At 46.6% G+C, this 16,415-nt stretch overlaps 3 protein-coding genes across 3 annotated transcripts in view; 1 reads left to right on the plus strand and 2 right to left on the minus strand.

Annotated features, from left to right (window-relative positions):
* Nucleotides 1-4,270, minus strand: part of LOC113021423 (uncharacterized) — a 35,052-nt gene extending 30,782 nt beyond the window's left edge. Inside the window, exons 1-2 of the mRNA XM_026166077.2 lie at nt 4,265-4,270; nt 3,913-4,095 (exon numbers count right to left, since the gene is read on the minus strand). Coding sequence (XP_026021862.1) covers nt 3,913-4,095; nt 4,265-4,270 — 189 coding nt within the window. The remainder of the gene's footprint in view (nt 1-3,912; nt 4,096-4,264) is intronic.
* Nucleotides 3,563-9,812, plus strand: LOC113020153 (uncharacterized). Its single transcript, XM_026163877.2, has 2 exons — nt 3,563-4,075; nt 5,102-9,812. Exons 1-2 carry the CDS (start codon nt 3,883-3,885, stop codon nt 6,148-6,150), a joined length of 1,242 nt encoding a protein of 413 aa, XP_026019662.2. The 5' UTR covers nt 3,563-3,882; the 3' UTR covers nt 6,151-9,812.
* A 608-nt stretch (nt 9,813-10,420) lies between these two features.
* The window catches only part of doc2a (double C2-like domains, alpha), a 66,219-nt gene continuing 60,224 nt past the window's right edge, over nt 10,421-16,415 (minus strand). Inside the window, exons 10-11 of the mRNA XM_026163880.2 lie at nt 15,314-15,410; nt 10,421-14,943 (exon numbers count right to left, since the gene is read on the minus strand). Coding sequence (XP_026019665.1) covers nt 14,807-14,943; nt 15,314-15,410 — 234 coding nt within the window. The 3' untranslated portion in view covers nt 10,421-14,806. The remainder of the gene's footprint in view (nt 14,944-15,313; nt 15,411-16,415) is intronic.

Here is a 16,415-nt window from a genome sequence, read left to right on the forward strand (position 1 = left end):
CAGGCCTACTTGTTGTTCCTAGAGTATTTACTCTTCACCCCCGCAGATTGGTGCAGCGGTCGCATCACTGCAGGTGCTGAACCAATCCATCTGTCAGTCTCATGCTCCCCTCACTGGTGGACAAGACCCCGATATAGCTGAACACCTCCACCTGGGGCAGTAACTCATCCCTGACCGGAGTAGGCACTCCACCATTTTCCGGCTGAGGACCACGGCCTCACGGCAAGGCTGGCAAGGCACCGGCGTGAGGGTCAGATGACATCATAGTGACATCACATCCAGCCTCCATATTCAGCTAAATTCAGGTTCTACAAACTGATCCAAACTCAGCGGCCCCACAAGAGATTTGAAGCAGTTTTGAAAGGATGAATCTTTGTTTTATTTTCTAAACTCAAAATTCAACTTCCTGTTTCTCGGCCTGGTCACAGAGCGGCCATGTTGCTGTCACCTCCTCGCTCTTCGGGCGGGTCACACCTCCTGACTGTGACTGCTCTCAGTTAAAGCTGTCCCCGTGACTAAAACCAGCTCATGCAGTCAAACGGAAACATTCAAAGTCTTTAAAGGCAGACTTTCAAAATAATATTCACATTTTTTTAGGCAGTTTAATTTGAAATTCTTTGGCCGACTTCAGACTGTAAACAATCTGCTCTTGTTTCTTTCAGTTTTTTGGAAATGAAATATTTTCAGAGTTTAACCTCCAGCTCGAGCAAAGCAGGATAAACTGATCCACTAGGGGCGGGTTTTGATGATCGATTTATCGATTAAAATCGATTCTGGCTTGGATAACGTGATATGATTCATTCAAATCCTGAATCGATTTTTTAATATCAATTTATTTTGCCCGAAATACCAGAATCTCAGTTTCAACAACCACCAAAGATTAAAACAGTAACTGAGAGCAGGAACAGGCTTCTGCACAGAGACGTGAACACAAAGCTCGACCCGCCGACGCATCAGGATCAGCGAGCTGTGACTTTCTCAGCGACGGCACGGACACGGTCGGGGCTGAAAGCCGACAGCTCGCCGACTCTGTCGGCGGGTCGAGCTTTGTGTTCACACCCTTTTTGCGCTGATTCTGAAGCTGTTAGTTTGATCTCTCTCCAAACAACATTGACCGAACCAGCAGCTAAAGAAGATCCAAACTACGCTTCACACAAACATCGTCATGATTCACTCTGACTTTTGCTGTTTTGCTTCCACCAGGATAAAATCACACTTCCTGCACATTCTCTGCCGTTGTTTACAGGCTGTCGGACGCTGTTTGTTTCCTTTTACTTACTTCCGAAAAGAAAAACCTAATTTCTGTCGTTCAATACTGAACAAATTTAAACTTTTTAAAATGATACAAAATGCAAAACGCTGTGTCTGTAATAAAACCGCTGTAACTTCAGAGGTGATGTTCATGTGCTGATTAATGGTTTTCTTTCGTTTTTGATCGACTGCAGAATACTTTTATAAAATCCAGAACAGGAAAATCTGCTTCATGTTTTTCTGTTTTATCTTCAGCTACTTTGACACAAAGGCCTCTGCTGTGACGCTCACACCTTTGATAAAGTCTTGCGTGTGTCAGCTTCCTTTTTATAGGTACAAAAATATGTAAATGTGCTGATCTGAATTATAATATTTCTGACTGTCTGAGGCAAAATTTCCCAGATTGAAATCGAATTGAATCGATTCGGGACCTTGTGAATCGGAATCAAATCGATTCTAGAAATCAGTCACGATACCCAGCCCTATGATCCACCTCAGGCAAGGACGGCACGGCGGCGAGGCAGCAAGGACACGAGGCAGCAAGGACACGAGGCAGCAAGGACACGAGGCAGCAAGGACACGAGGCAGCAAGGACACGAGGCAGCGAGGACATGAGGCGGTGTCTGTTTTCTAGAAAATACCCAAAAAGCTTGAATGAAATCCTGCGAGGCAGCACGACTGCAGCCATATTTTATACATAATTAACACGCAGTGATGCATGAACATGTCCATGCCTCTCTCTCTCTCTCTCTCTCTCACACACACACACACACACACACACACACACACACACACACACACACACACACACACACACACACACACTTTGTATGAATGCACCAAAACCTTCATCTTCATCACAGGCAGACAAAGAAAAGAGAAGAATCCAGCTGGAGGTGTGATGCAGTGACACACCCACCCAGGCGGAGGCAGCCGCACATGTCCTGCACATCCAACCTGTGAAACTGAAAGATTTTTCCCGGGACGCTCACCTGGTCCTAGTCCAGCACGGTAAGCTGCAGGGTGAGGTTCATCGTGTCTCTGCAGGAGAAGTGGGAGGTACAAATCCCCCGATGTGAGCGATAGGAGCTGAAATGAGAGATGACAGTACGCTGCGCTCGGCGAAACACCCGTCAGATCTTCTATTAAATGATGCTGTGGCTCGCTCAGCCTCCTCTCACTAAGATCTGTTTGATTTGTGATGCAGAGAGTCTGTGCAGCAGCTCCGTCTGCTCCACTGCAAGAGGTGAAAGGAAAGGGAGGGGTGCTTTAAGAGAGTGTGTGTGTGTGTGTGTGTGTGTGTGTGTGTGTGTGTGTGTGTGTGTGTGTGTGTGTGTGTGTGTCGTAGTAGTAGCTGCCCTCCTCTCCCTCTTTCCATCTTTCCTTCAGTATCGAGCTGGCTCAGGCTTAAAAGCACCTTCTGACAGAGCCTTCAAAATAAAAGCCTCAAGATGAAAGCTCAAACCCTTTTCATTGATGTTAGTGCCTCTCTGCCACCAGATCTGCTTTTACAAAAGTTGAAATCCCTGATCCAACAACCAGACTCTGACCCATATTTAGCAGAATCTGCGACATCAGCCCCAAATTAAAACCTGAAATCAACCCTGTGAGGAAGATTTCTATTGGTCAAGACAAGCACCACGAAATCTGCTCAACTCAACGACGCCTCGTACAACCTCGACTGTGAAAAAGTTAGGATGATATATCAAATATAAATAAAGCTGCACAAAACACAAAAAATGATGATGTCAGCGGCACAGGTCTGTGTTTCCTCTCTAACATTAGTCTGTGATGTCTGTGAGCCGAGGACAGCAGCTGGTCTGTTGGAGGATACTTTTCTGACCTTTTATTGCTTCAGTCTCAGCTTTGTTGAGACGTGTTTCTGCCATCAAATGAAAAATGAGCTCATATTAAACATTTGATATATTTCTGTGTTTTTATTGTGATTTAAAAAAAGCTTATGAGATTTGTATTTTCTTTCTTTAAATAATTTCCCAGGTTTTTGACTCTTACTTTGAATAAGACCCTTATACTGAGAATCATGTGTTTCCTGCCCTCCAGTGGTCACAGTGTGAAACTGCATTTACAAACGTGTTACAGGTGCTCAGTCTGACACACACTTTCCTGGTAGTTCTTTCAAAATAAGAGGGGAACCAGTCCCATAGACTCCTATGTTAAATCCTTACAGCAGTAATAAACATGTTTACAGCCGGATACACAAACTGTTTGGTCTCTGTGGATCATTTCCCCGTCATAACAGCTGTTTGTATAACTCACCCTCTAAAGTTTGCATTGCTAGGGGCGTGGCCTCTTTGACCGGCAGGTGGAAGTTAATACAGGCGGCTGTAGCTGCTAGCTTTCTGCTAGCGTCACCTGAACTGGACCTCTGGACCGTGTTTGTGCTGTTGGAGCATCTTTCATGACATCATCAGATATGTCACATCTCTGCTATGAGGTTACTATAGCAACAGGCCGTCCAACAAGGCTGAGCTCCAGTTTCAGCGATGGAGTCTGCGGACAGAGACTGATGACCACGCTTTAATTTTGAAAGACCGGAGCTGAGCAAGCGCGTTTCCTGTCGGGTTTGTTGTTTCCGGTGTGGATGCAGCTGTTGGAGGTCCCAGCATCAAAATGACCAAGCTGCAGCTGCTGAACGCTTACCTGACGGAGCGGCTGACGGTGGTGGTGAAGGAGATCCTGGACGTGGTGGAGGACACGGTGGCCGAGTACCGGGAGGAGACTGCCAGAGCCAAGCGGGAGAACGAGAGCCTGCGGAGGCAGCTGCGGGACATCCTGCTCCTGGAGGCCGGGACCGAGTGGCTGAGTAAGGGCCGAACTAGCCGGCTAGCTCCGCGAGAGAACGCGCATTCAGAACTGCGATGAAAATCCGCCTGTTTAATAGAAATACGCCGCTTTAACGTTAAATTCAGGCTTAACTGCAGATTTTCACGGTTTTATGTGTTGTTAAGGACGGATTCGTGTATTCGGCATCATTCAAACCGTCTGATTTTACCGACATTTTTACGATAGATGTGACTTTCTGTCATTTTTCGTGTCAGTTCCTTTTTGCCTTCGAGCCTAGTGAGAGTCACCTGATGTAGGTACTCATTTCACTTTTTTTCACGCAGTGTTTTCATTTAAAGTTTATTTACACAACGTATCTCATTTACCCCATTAAACATAAAGGGGGGAACACAGCTGAGCATTAAATTGACAGACTGTCACATTGACTTTGGTATGAGGAGCTTTGCGTGAGGTGTCAGTTGGGGAGAGCTGACTTTCAGGAAGTTTGAAGGACTTTCGGTCATTCGGGTTTCTGTTAAAGGGGAATTCCGTACATATTTACGGTACAGCACATTGAACTGTAAAAACACACACACATTTGCATAGAAACCAGACGGTGAGCGCAAAGGAGTTGTTTATGTTCGATAACCTGTGAAAATATGTCAACCTCTAAAATAATGAGGATAACTGGCTGACGCCTGGTGGCACTACTGCTTAACATGGAGCTGTTCTGCTTTGTTTTATGTCCTGTTTTAAATATTGAGGTCAGTATAAGTACATGTATCCCTGTGAGCTTAAAATTTTTTTTTTAAAATGGCCCCACCCACCTCCTGTTTATGAAGAGCAGCCAATCTGAAGACAGCTGGCTTAGAGGACAAGGGGCTGTCACTATTCAGGAGTGACAGTGTAACACAAAGGGAGCTTATTTTGAAATGTAATCATGCAAAGCTTTTCTTGGGGCCCAAAAACAAGTGTAAACTCTGGAGCTCCAGGTGTGAGTCGAATGTTTCTTCTGACGTGCTGGACGTCGTTCGGTCGCATCAACTGTTTGCTTTCTGTGTTTCAGAGTCCACCAGGTCCAGTCTTGGTTTGGCGGCTCCCGACCAGCCTGGTGAGCCCGAGTGGAGGCCTCGCTCCGAAGAGCCGGACTCTCGCCCGAACCCACCCAGACCGCCGCCGCCGAACGTGGACAAGCCCACCCATGAGCAGGTGGTGTCTGTGCAGCTGCTGGCGGTCCACAGCGACTCCTCTCCGGGGCCGGTGCACCTGCCTGTGGAGAAGAAGCTCTTGGAGCTGCGGGACGTGGCACCAAAGCCTGACCGTCTACAGGAAGCGTATGGGAAAACTTCACCTGTCACCTCGCACTCCTCCCTAAACCCTCCTACTGTCTCCGTCCCCAAAATTCACATTGAAGTTCCTGCAGTGCTCAGGGAGGAGCCCCGGGCTCCGCCCCCCGCGCTCATCAAAGCCGAACCAGAGGAGTACAGCGTGAGCAAGCCCAAAGGTCGCACGGACTCTCTGACCGAGGCCGCAAACGGTGCCGCCGAAGAGTTCTGGAGCAGGGCGGAGGCGGAGAGGACGGTGGTGGTGGTGCGCGCTGAGAGGCAGGAAGCTGAGCGGAGCAGGAAGTCCTCCCAGGAGAAGCCGGCAGCCGGAGACAGCACAGCCTCCGCTTTCATCCCCGAACTTGTCCATCGCTGCCCGCGTTGCGGTGAGGCCTTCGGACAGGCCGCCAGCCTCCGCCTCCACCTGGAGCAGAAGAGGAAGACCTACGCCTGCGACTGGTGCTGCAAGTCGTTTGCGCAGTCGGCAGACCTGCGGCGTCACCTGCGCACGCACACAGGGGAGCGGCCGCACCGCTGCACCTTCTGCTCCAAGAGCTTCAGCCAGAGAGGAAACCTGCGGCGTCACCTGCGCATCCACACGGGCGAGCGGCCGTACAGCTGCCCGTTCTGCTGCCGCACCTTCAGCGACGGCGACACCATGAAGAAGCACAAGCGCACGCACTCGGGAGAGAAACCATACCGCTGCGCGCAGTGCGCCAAGACCTTCACCAGCGCCAGCGGCCTGCAGATTCACATGAAGAAGGACATGTGCTTTCTGGCTAACGCCTGATTGGGCGCTTCGGGAATGGACGCCATTAAGATAGAGCGGAATGACCGGGCAGAAATGCTCAGACACAGCAGCCAATCACAGTCATCGAATGAAAGCTGGATGTATGACCGATGACGTCGCTTTGCAGGGATGCACCGGTCTGATGTTTCAGGCAGCTGAAGCAGTTTCAGGTGTTCTGTGTTTACTCGCGTTAGCAGCTGGCGCAGCAGAGAGCACGCTAACAGCGACGGTGGGCGGGCAGCGTTTCGTGCTGATGCACCCACAGATTTCTTTCTCTGTGTGTAAAACTTCAAACACTGCTCAGCGATGGCGTTTCCCTATCCCAGCTTCTTCTCTTGTTTTTTAGCTTTTAGCTCCATGCTAACATGCTCCATGCTCCTGCTGTCTGCTCCTCTCCATGTGTGAGGAGGCGCAGGAAATCCTCCGCACTCAGCTCCAATCAGAGCACAAACTTTACATTTATGTATTTATCTGTCACTCGGTGAGATTAAAAATCACTTTTATTGCGAGCGAGTGACGGACCTACCAGCAGAGGGCGTTTTAACCCCTTATCACAGGGGTGGGCAATTCCAGGCCCCGAGGGCCGGTGTCCTGCAGGTTTAGGTCTCACCTTGGGTCAACACACCTGAATCACCTGATTAGTTCATTACCAGCCTCTGGAGAACTTCAGGACATGTTGAGGAGCTAATTTAGCCATTTAAATCAGCTGTGCTGGTTCAAGGACACATCTAAAACCTGCAGGACACCTGCCCTCGAGGCCTGGAGTTGCCCACCCCTGCCTTATCAGCCAGTTTCATAACCTGAAACAGTTCCTGTCGTGTAACAACGGGCCGCGTTTTAGATTTTACCTTCGGCTTTTATTCAGATTATGTTCTGGCATCATGAAGCTCACTCAGACACTTTAGGACTTTCCAGAACTTTAAGTAAATGTATTTAAAGCGTCGGCAGCGATGAGCCGTCTTCGTGCTCGATCAGTTTCTGGGACAAATCCTGGCTGATGGAGATTTTTCCCGGATCGTCACAGTTTGTGGGCTTTGCTTTTTAAACACTGACCACAGATCCCGGATCAGAGCGACTGGCGGTTGGAAGAATCCGGTCAGTCTTTAAAAAATAAAAGCTCACAAAGCACAAACCATAGAATTAGACTTGAAGCCTGCAGCGAGTGTTTCAGCTGCTGTAGGCGACGCTCGCTCTCTGCCTCCCGGCGAGGAACACCTGAAGCCAGTTTTTCGTGGGTGAAGCGTCGGATCGGTGCGTCCCTGCTGCTGTCAGCAGATTTACGGATTCATGTGAACAACAGAAAACTGGTGAAGCTGTCGGTCAGATAGCGGCTGACCAATCAGAGCAGAGGATGTGACTGAGCTGCAGCTGTGAGTCTGTAGGTGTGATCAGAGCGAGCTGCAGCAGGAACTGAAAGTGAGACGCCGCGGGCCAACGTGTGAAGACGTGGGCGAGCGACGGGAAACTGCAGAGGATGAAGAGCACGCTCCTCCTCGTCCTCCCGTCTTTGACACGGTTTCTCTCTAACGGGACTTGGCAGCGTTTGAAGGCAGCTATGTGGACATTGTTATTTATCTATTTATTTTCCTCGCGGGTCACTTCCTGCGTGGCGCTTTGTTTCTTCTGTTTCCATCACAAATATACCCGTCTGTTATCACAACTGTCTGCTTACTTTGCACCACGAGGCGCTTCCTGAAACACCTCACTGAGCTGCCAGTTCGTTAGGTACGCCTCTACCTTAAGCTGCCCTCCCCGACCAGCGTTATCAGGGCTCACCTCCGACGCTGTGCCAGCATGGAAGCAGCTTAAGAGTCCTGAAGGCATATGAAAGGAAAATAGACTTTAAACTCACGAATGAGGCTGTTTGTGGACAGGAAGTTGACAGGTAAAGAGGTCGTGGTGAGTGCTCGGGTGGTTAAAGGGTTAAATGTGGCTGTTAATAAACGAGGTAAAAAGACACACGTGGACCCTGACTCTGAAAACTAAAAGTTTTATTTTGACTCAGTGAGGCTAAAAAAGTCAAAACAAAAAAACCTGATGAGGTGACAGGTATCAGGACATCACACGGTGTGCAGAGCACAGATATGCCACCAGAGGGCAGTATATGCTGATGGGCTGGTAACCATGATGTTTAGTGAAATAAGACAGTATAACAGCTGAGCATAGAGCTGTGACATCACACTGAGTGAAGTGTTTTCTCCATCTCAGTGTTTTGGAAGTGGGCGGGTCTGTCTGTGATTGACAGGTCTCCGCCCCTGGTTTATTATTCAGACAGTTCACTGAGCTCAGATCAGCTGAGCTCATTTTCTCAGGTCAAGTCTCTCAAATCAGCGATCCTTGTAAAACTCCTGAGACCCACCTGAGCTCTTCAAATGTATGTAAAAGTATAAAAACTGCCTCCACCTGTGAGACTGTTAAGCTATCAGATCTGACAGATGTCAGGACGCAGCTTTTAACTCTGAGAGGAAAGTAACTGAGTTCATGACAAATACCATGTAAGTCAGCGAGTACAAACAGCTGCTCTGCTTTAGGATCACATTTTAAAGCCTTTATTCAAATATTTCATTCCACAATCTGTGAAAGTGAAAGTGTGCACGCTCCTTGTTTCCTCAGTTATTCCCAACAGGACGAACGGAAAGGCTGATGAAAAACAGGAAATACAAGCGAGTGAATTTTTATCTGAATTATGCTGAAGCTGCCTAATAGTGATCAGTGCTAGCACCTGCAGAGCACACTCACCTGTCCACCGTGTTTACCTGCAGCTCACAGGAACCAGGTGGAGTTCATGTCTGCACCAGGTCGGCCATCACATCGTACAGTCTATTTATTAAGGTTTCAGTGTTTCTGCTGAAACCGCCGTCAGAGCGTCGGCTCATCAGCGCGGCGTACAGAGGCTGAGAAGTCCTGAAGTCCCGCCTCTCAGGAGACCGTCGTGCCAACTCGCTGTCGAGGCCTAACCTGCGCTGAAGACGGTCGTGTTCAAGACCAGGCATCAACAAAATCACCTACTGACCAATCAGATCACTCCGAGTGCAGGTGTAAAAAGCTGTTTTGTTGGTCCAAAAGCATCAATAACATCAACGCAGCATCTGTTTGTCGACGTCATGTTAACCTGTGAGGTGAGCAGATCTGTGTCGGTTCACTGAGCTGAGAAACTTGGAGCCATCTGTTTGATACTGGCTCCTCCTGCTCAGAGGAAGAGCTTCCCAGAACTAGAACTTGCTCTTCCTGGTTCCTGATGTTGAACAAAAAATTGAAACCTTTCCTGAGTTTGTTGTGACCCTTTCAGATTCTTCTCTCAGAGTTGAAGCTGCTTCCTGCAGCATCGATACAGACGCCACGTTAAACACAGTCCAGGTGTCTTGCTGTGCTTACCTGATGAGAGCTCTGCTGCATTCAAGGCCCGTGGTATATCTTCAGCCCTGTGTCAGATACAGATGAGGTGTTCACTGTAAATTGGACGTTTTGTTACTTTGAGTTTAGAATTTTAATTTAAACAACAAATTTGGCTTCCAGCGATGTAATTGAGATAAATTATTGATATATTATTGTCATATTCTCTGTTCAGCACTTCTCTGTCCTGTGGCAGCTCTCGTTCGGTTCACATTGATTCATTTCTTTTAGTTTTGTCGGCTGAATTATGAGTAAAGTTCATAAATACACAAGTTTCCAGATTCTTTGATAAACATGAGTTTTGCTGTAACAAAGCAGCCCTGCTTCAGCAGCTGATGTGAGTCAGAAAGGTAAATCACAATAACATTTATATAAAAATATGAGCTTGTAAAAGCCAGTATTAAGCTTGGATCTGAAAAAAGATTTTGTGGAGCTTTGAGGTGAGTTTGTGTTGCGTTAGAGCAGGGGTAGGCAACTCCAGGCCTCGAGTGCCGGTGTCCTGCAGGGTTTAGATCTCACCCATGGTTAACACACCTGAATCAAATGATTAGTTCATTACCAGGCCTCTGGAGAACTTCAAGAAATGCTGAGGAGTCATTTAGCCCTTTAAATCAGCTGTGATGGATCATGGATACATCTAAAACCTGTAGGACACCGTCACTCGAGGCCTGGAGTTGCCTACCCCTGCGTTAGAAGGTTCTTCACATTTATAAGCTGAAAAAGCTGCAAGTGTGGTTTCATTCATCCTGCTGCAAGAATGAACTTGGCTGACAGACTGCAGCGTTCGAGCTGCTGTTGTGCTTTCAGGCAGCAGGGGGCGGCGTGGCGCCAGCCAGGACCATCCCGGCGCGAGAACAGATCCACACTTACTCTCCTGTTTGCATTGCATTCCAAATTTATTGTTGCATCGTACATACAACACCTGATAGAAATGTAAGAACACCTGTAAAGCACGAGCTTAGTGTGTAAACAACGATATCGTATAGAAAGCCACATTCGTACATTCAGTCGTGCATAAAAGAAGACCAACAACAGCGTAAACAGAGTCTGGAACACGAGCCGTCCCTGAAGCTCTCACTTCCATTAGAAAACAGGCAGGCGGAGTATAGAGATATAAAGAAGTATATCAACATATTGCATCATGCAACAACGAGGAAGAACCACTTGTATTGATATATCGTCATCATCAGTCGACGGGATGCATTTTGTTTGTCACAGTCTTACTGGAGAGTGCAATAGAAGTGTGATCCGTGCGTTATGACTCATCAGAGAAGGAAACTGATTTTATCCCACACAGTTTTCATGTTGAACCTGCTCTGGTTAGTGTCTTTAAACGATGTCAGGCACTCTGGTTTCTCCCCCTCACAGGTGGAGCTCCCCTGCAGCGTTAAAGGGGACCTATTATTGTCACATTATGCTCAGCTTTACATTTTTATTCTAGAGTAGCTTTGCATGATTCACAGTTTTTAAAAATTGTCTTTGTCAGAAACAAGCTACTGTCTCGTTATAAGGTTCCCCTCCCTAAAAGCCTACTTTCTCCGGATTGGCCTCTTTCTGGAAGCATCCAGAGCTTCTGAGCTAATGATTGAGGATAACACGGTGTGTATTTGAAACTGTCGATCACATTCTCTGATAACCAGACGTCGTTTTAAAAGCAGCGCCATGTGTACCAAATGTAGCTACATTTAGCTACATTGAGTACACACTGAGTACATGACTAAGTTGTAACACCTCAGACTATATTTTCAAACACCTCAAAAGGCGACATTTAGCTACATTGTAGCTACCAAATGTAGCTACAATGTATCTACAATGTAGCTACCAAATGTAGCTACATTTAGCTACAATGTAGCTACCAAATGTAGCTACATTTAGCTATAATGTAGCTACCAAATGTAGCTACATTTAGCTACCAAATGTAGCTACATTTAGCTACAATGTAGCTACCAAATGTAGCTACTTTAGCTAAATGTAGCTACCAAATGTAGCTAAATGTAGCTACATTTGGTAGCTACATTGTAGCTGGACGCGGGCCCGTCTATTCTAACTCGTTTCACTCATTCAATAACTTTATTTGCTGTATCTGTTGTCTTGGTTGGAAAGTTGTTCCAAAAAATAAAAGTTGTGTTAATATTGGAGACATCAACGTCTGCTTCACTCGCTTCTTGAACTTTGAGGCGATAATTCACTGTCATAGGCCTGAACCTCATGCTCTAAAGTCTATTTCTGATCCCAGCTAGCTAACTCATCAGCTTCAAGTCAAGAGCTGCGTCCCAAAACGTCGGCTGCATCCTCCTGAGGCCGCATTTGTAGACCGATTACGTCACAGCAACGCAACGAAGGCTGTCCAAATTCGTAGACTCCTCCGAATGCGGCCGACAAATGCATCCTCCTTTTCCCCAGATTTGAAGAATGGGTCGTGTGTGTCCTTCATGGTCCACCATATCCCAGAATTCATAGCGCAGCCCAGTCAATTCCAGTTTCCAACAATGGTGGCAGCTACTAAGTTTTAATATTTCTCTTATTTCTCTTTCTGGGTCACAAATTAAAGCTTTAACATATTTTCAGGTGAAAATGTAGCTGTGTAAACCTCAAATATCTGTTCGTTTCATCAAGACATCGCATATTTGCTCTGACGTTTTCAGAGACGTCTGTTACCCACCAGCTCGATCGCTGACCGGGAGCTCGAGGGTCACTGGAGCCGACAAGAGCAGCGAACTCCCAGCTTCATCGTTTTCAGACCCCCTGTGATCTTTCGTTACTCAGGTTAAACATGATATATACGTCACTCGGATAACCTAAAAATGTAATTGTTTGGCTTTTTTCAGTGTTTTATTTGTTCGTGAGTAAATCGGTTTGGCTGAGATCAAAGTTATTAGATTAGATAAAATAAAACTTTATTAATCCCCCAGGTGGGTTCCTCTGGGATTTTCACACAGCTGAATAAACGACCAACTATCCAGCAGTCCCAGTGACATGTAAGCGTCCACGTGATTAATCACTCGTGAGTGCAGACAGAGTAATCGAGGGCGTTACCTCCATGTCTGCACAGGGAGGGGAACTTGCATTCTTTGTCATGGCCACAGAAAAGGACCCTCGCCTCCCTTCCTGCTGAGTTTATGTGTCAGTCATTAGTTTCAGGTAAAGTTAAATAAAACCATAAACTTATTTTTAACGTATCTGTATATATGTGAGAGAATAAAACTGCAATAGATCCCCTTTAAGACTGGTGGTCACTGCTGTGGATGGAGTCCTCGCTGACGCACATGCTTGAGTCACCACAGAGTAATACATATGAACAAAAACTTTTACCAGAGATTATTTTAAAATGCAGTTAGGATGATATTTGCACGGTGCTCCGCAAAATAAAGCTTTGCATCCAAACTCCATCAAAAGTGTTTCTGGCCCCAAACCACAGCTACAGTAAGGTAAAGCACCCCGTCAAGTCTTTTTCCCCAACAACACACTTGAAAAAGCTACCCACTGATTTAAACAGGTCTCATTACCACAGACTAATGTTACACTGGAGGCGTAACTGAACTGAAGTTACATTCGTCATCATTTTCAACCAGTTTTTACCAACAAAACTAAACCAAATGATCCACAACAGCGAACAGAAACCCCACGTCCTCCGTGTGACGGCTGAACCTCAACAAAACGACGGCATCATCCAAAGGGCAGGAAGGTTTTGACCTCCCTGAACCCATGAGTTAAAACACCACCAACTGTAAGACTCCACTTTACACCAGCAAACGTAAAGCTTCACGTTTTCCATATTTTGATGTGTTTCATCTTTAAATGGGTTCAGCTTCCTCTCCACACGTTACTCCACGATGCCGAAGCACATCGAGCTGAAATATTCTGTTTATCAAAGCGCCGACTGTCACAGAAGACTTTCAGTTCAGACACGTTATGGATGCTAGGTCGGTTAAAACTGGAATGAAATTTGGACGTTTTGTGCAGGAGCAGTGGGAAATCATTCAGAGCGCCTCCTGCTGAACTGCCGACATTTTGTGTCAAATGGGATTAACAGGAAGTGGATCAGCTCAGCTGTTCTTTGCTACAAGTCCATCAGCTTTTTAGCTAGCTAACGTTAGCGCTCAGTTTCTCCCAAAAGCTCTTTTAGCTGTTAGCTATAGTGCAACACAAGACACGTCCATGCATGTTTCTCACAGTCTGGATTATACGTACATGTAAACCTGGCACAGCATGCTGTGTAAGTACTGCAGGACTGAACTGTGCTCGAGCAAAGGAACAACAGTTCAGTGTAAACAGAGAACAGAGATTTTCTGACTGCTTGACTTTCTCGTTTTTACTTTTTAAAAGAGCACCAGACACGTAATGCACAGGAAAATAACATGCAAATCCATTTCAGCCTTAAATTCCACACATTTTCTCTTAACTTTGATGAGTTCCTATGATGGCAAATTAGGCCAGGAGAGGGCAAAAATCACAACTAAGGGGCTCGGCAGAGGAGCGAGATTATGAGGGGAAAAATGGCAAATTTACGAGAGAAAATATAAAATTACTAAAGAAAAACAGCAAAAAAATATGAGAAAAATTGTATATTTACTAGAATTTAAACTTCTCCAAAAAAAAAGGAAAATTCAAGAGGAAACAGAGAAAATGTATGAATAAGAATGAAAAAAAAAACCCAAAGACAAAAGTCTTTTGATGTGAAAATATAAGAAAACCAAACAAACTAAAAAGATACAAATACACAAATTTTATGAAAAATGGGCAGATTTACAAAAAAATTAAGTAAAATTTAAAACAAGGTTCATGAAAAGCTGCCAAAACATGTCAAAGATAATATTATTGTTTACAAAACGTTCATTTTTTGTGGCAAATTTGTAACTTTTCTCAAAACGTTTGAGGTTTTTGTTTTAATTTAATTGTAATGCCTCTTCCAGCCCCTTAGTTTCTGTAAATGTTGTTTGCCACATCGCGTCACCGGAGAGTTCCACCCTTCATGAGTCGGGAGATTGACCCTGTTTTTTGATGCTGAGTGCAGATGTGACGCTGCTGATGGACCCAACGGCTTCTTTGCTCCAGATGACTTACAGATCAATAATGAAGGCACACCACCATGCTGCTCCGGCCTCGCCCTGCTCTCATGGCGGCTCATATTATAATACACTCGTCCATTAAGTTACCGCTGTTTCCTGTGCTGAAGTCGCTCACGTCTGTGCTGTAAAAACCCCGAGAATCTCTGTGAACATCGACAGCGACCGTCTGCATGCGTGGACGCCGCTGCTCGGGGTTAGTCGTGGCTGAGGGTTCGCGGCAGCTCGTTGGTCAGGATGTGCCACCGCTCCACCCTTTGGCCCTTGTTCTTCAGGCAGTCGGTCCAGTGACGGAGGGCGTCGCCCTGGGACTTGGAGCTCAGACAGACGCCACCTGAACAACAGGAAGGAAGCACAGGAAGACTTCCTGCAGTTAGCGTAACAGTCTCGCCTCAGGTGTCCTCTCTGGCTGTTTGAGGACAAACATGAGAATACTAACGGAGTAGGAACCGTTTATGAAAACGGAAGAATTAAGTCAGTAATCCAGATGGTAATTGTGATAAATATGCAGTGATAAGCTTAAACACACTAATCTCAGCATGTGTTAGACTCATGAATATTTACAGCAGTTTTTCACAGCTGAGCCAGAGGACGATGTTAAACTTACTGAGACACTCCACGCAAGTACAAAACACATTTCTGACAACTTCCCAAGAAGCTGCAGGGTTCAGGCGAGTGGTGGATGGGGCTGATCGCTCGCTCACCTATGAAGTCGTTGGAGCGGCCCAGGTCGTAGTCCCACACTGTGACCTCCAGAGTCTTGTTGGCCAGCTCTGACAGGGAGATCTCATAGAAGAACTCCTGCAGTGAACACAGAAACAAGAGGAAGAGATGCAGGGATGGAGTGCATACGGGGCTGAGAGGTGGTCCTCCACGCTGGGTGGACCTGCAGCTCAGATGAGGCAACCAGACCCTCCAACCCCATCAGGAAGCTAAAATTCACTGATTGGTCAGATCCACCGATCCTAATGTTACAGATCCTCCTCGCTTTGACCCATCGAGAACTCTGCGGACTTCTGAAGGTGTTCTCTGCCCTCCATGGATCGGCCTCATTTTCCCAGCAGACCCTACAGTTCCTCAGTCGGATCGAGATCTTGGGACCAAGGCCAAGTCAACACCTCAAACTAGTTTTCCGACCTGTTCTCATCTCTTGGTGTTGAAAAGTCGTCTTTGTGGCGTTGTTCAGACCAGTCTGTCACTCCCACCTTGTTTGGCTTTGAAGTGCTTCAGGAGGAACTGGAAGACAATGCTGCTGGAAAATGATGTCTTATTCATCTCTGGCTCTCTTCCACAGCATGTCTTTTGTCCTGTCTTCCTCCCCTCAGCTCAACCTCCCTGAGCCTGGTTCTGCTGAAGGTTTCTTCCTGTTAAAACCTGTTAAAAGGGAGTTTTTCCTTCCCACTGTCACCAAGTACTTGCTCACAGGGCTTTGTGTGATTGTTAATGATATTGATTCTCTGTAATATTGCAGGGTCTTTACCCTGATTAGAACTGGAATACCCTGATTAAATGGTAAATGGCCTGTATTTGTACAGCGCTTTTCTAGTCCCTAAGGACCCCAAAGCGCTTTACATATCCAGTCATCCACACATTCACAAGCTACATTGTAGCCACAGCCACCCTGGGGCGCACTGACAGAGGCGAGGCTGCCGGACACTGGCGCCACCGGGCCCTCTGACCACCACCAGTAGGCAACGGGTGAAGTGTCTTGCCCAAGGACACAACGACCGAGACTGTCCAAGCCGGGGCTCGAACCGGCAACCTTCCGATTACAAGACGAACTCCCAACTCTTGAGCTACGATTAA

This window comes from Astatotilapia calliptera, chromosome 4 (assembly GCF_964374335.1).
Source record: "Astatotilapia calliptera chromosome 4, fAstCal68.1, whole genome shotgun sequence".
NCBI lineage: Eukaryota > Metazoa > Chordata > Actinopteri > Cichliformes > Cichlidae > Astatotilapia > Astatotilapia calliptera.

Coding starts and splice junctions, on each gene's coding strand:
- LOC113020153 (XM_026163877.2), top strand. CDS start 3,883: ATGACCAAGCTGCAGCTGCTGAACGCTTACCTGACGGAGCGGCTGACG. Junction 4,076..5,101: donor GGCCGGGACCGAGTGGCTGA/GTAAGGGCCGAA, acceptor TCTGTGTTTCAG/AGTCCACCAGGTCCAGTCTT.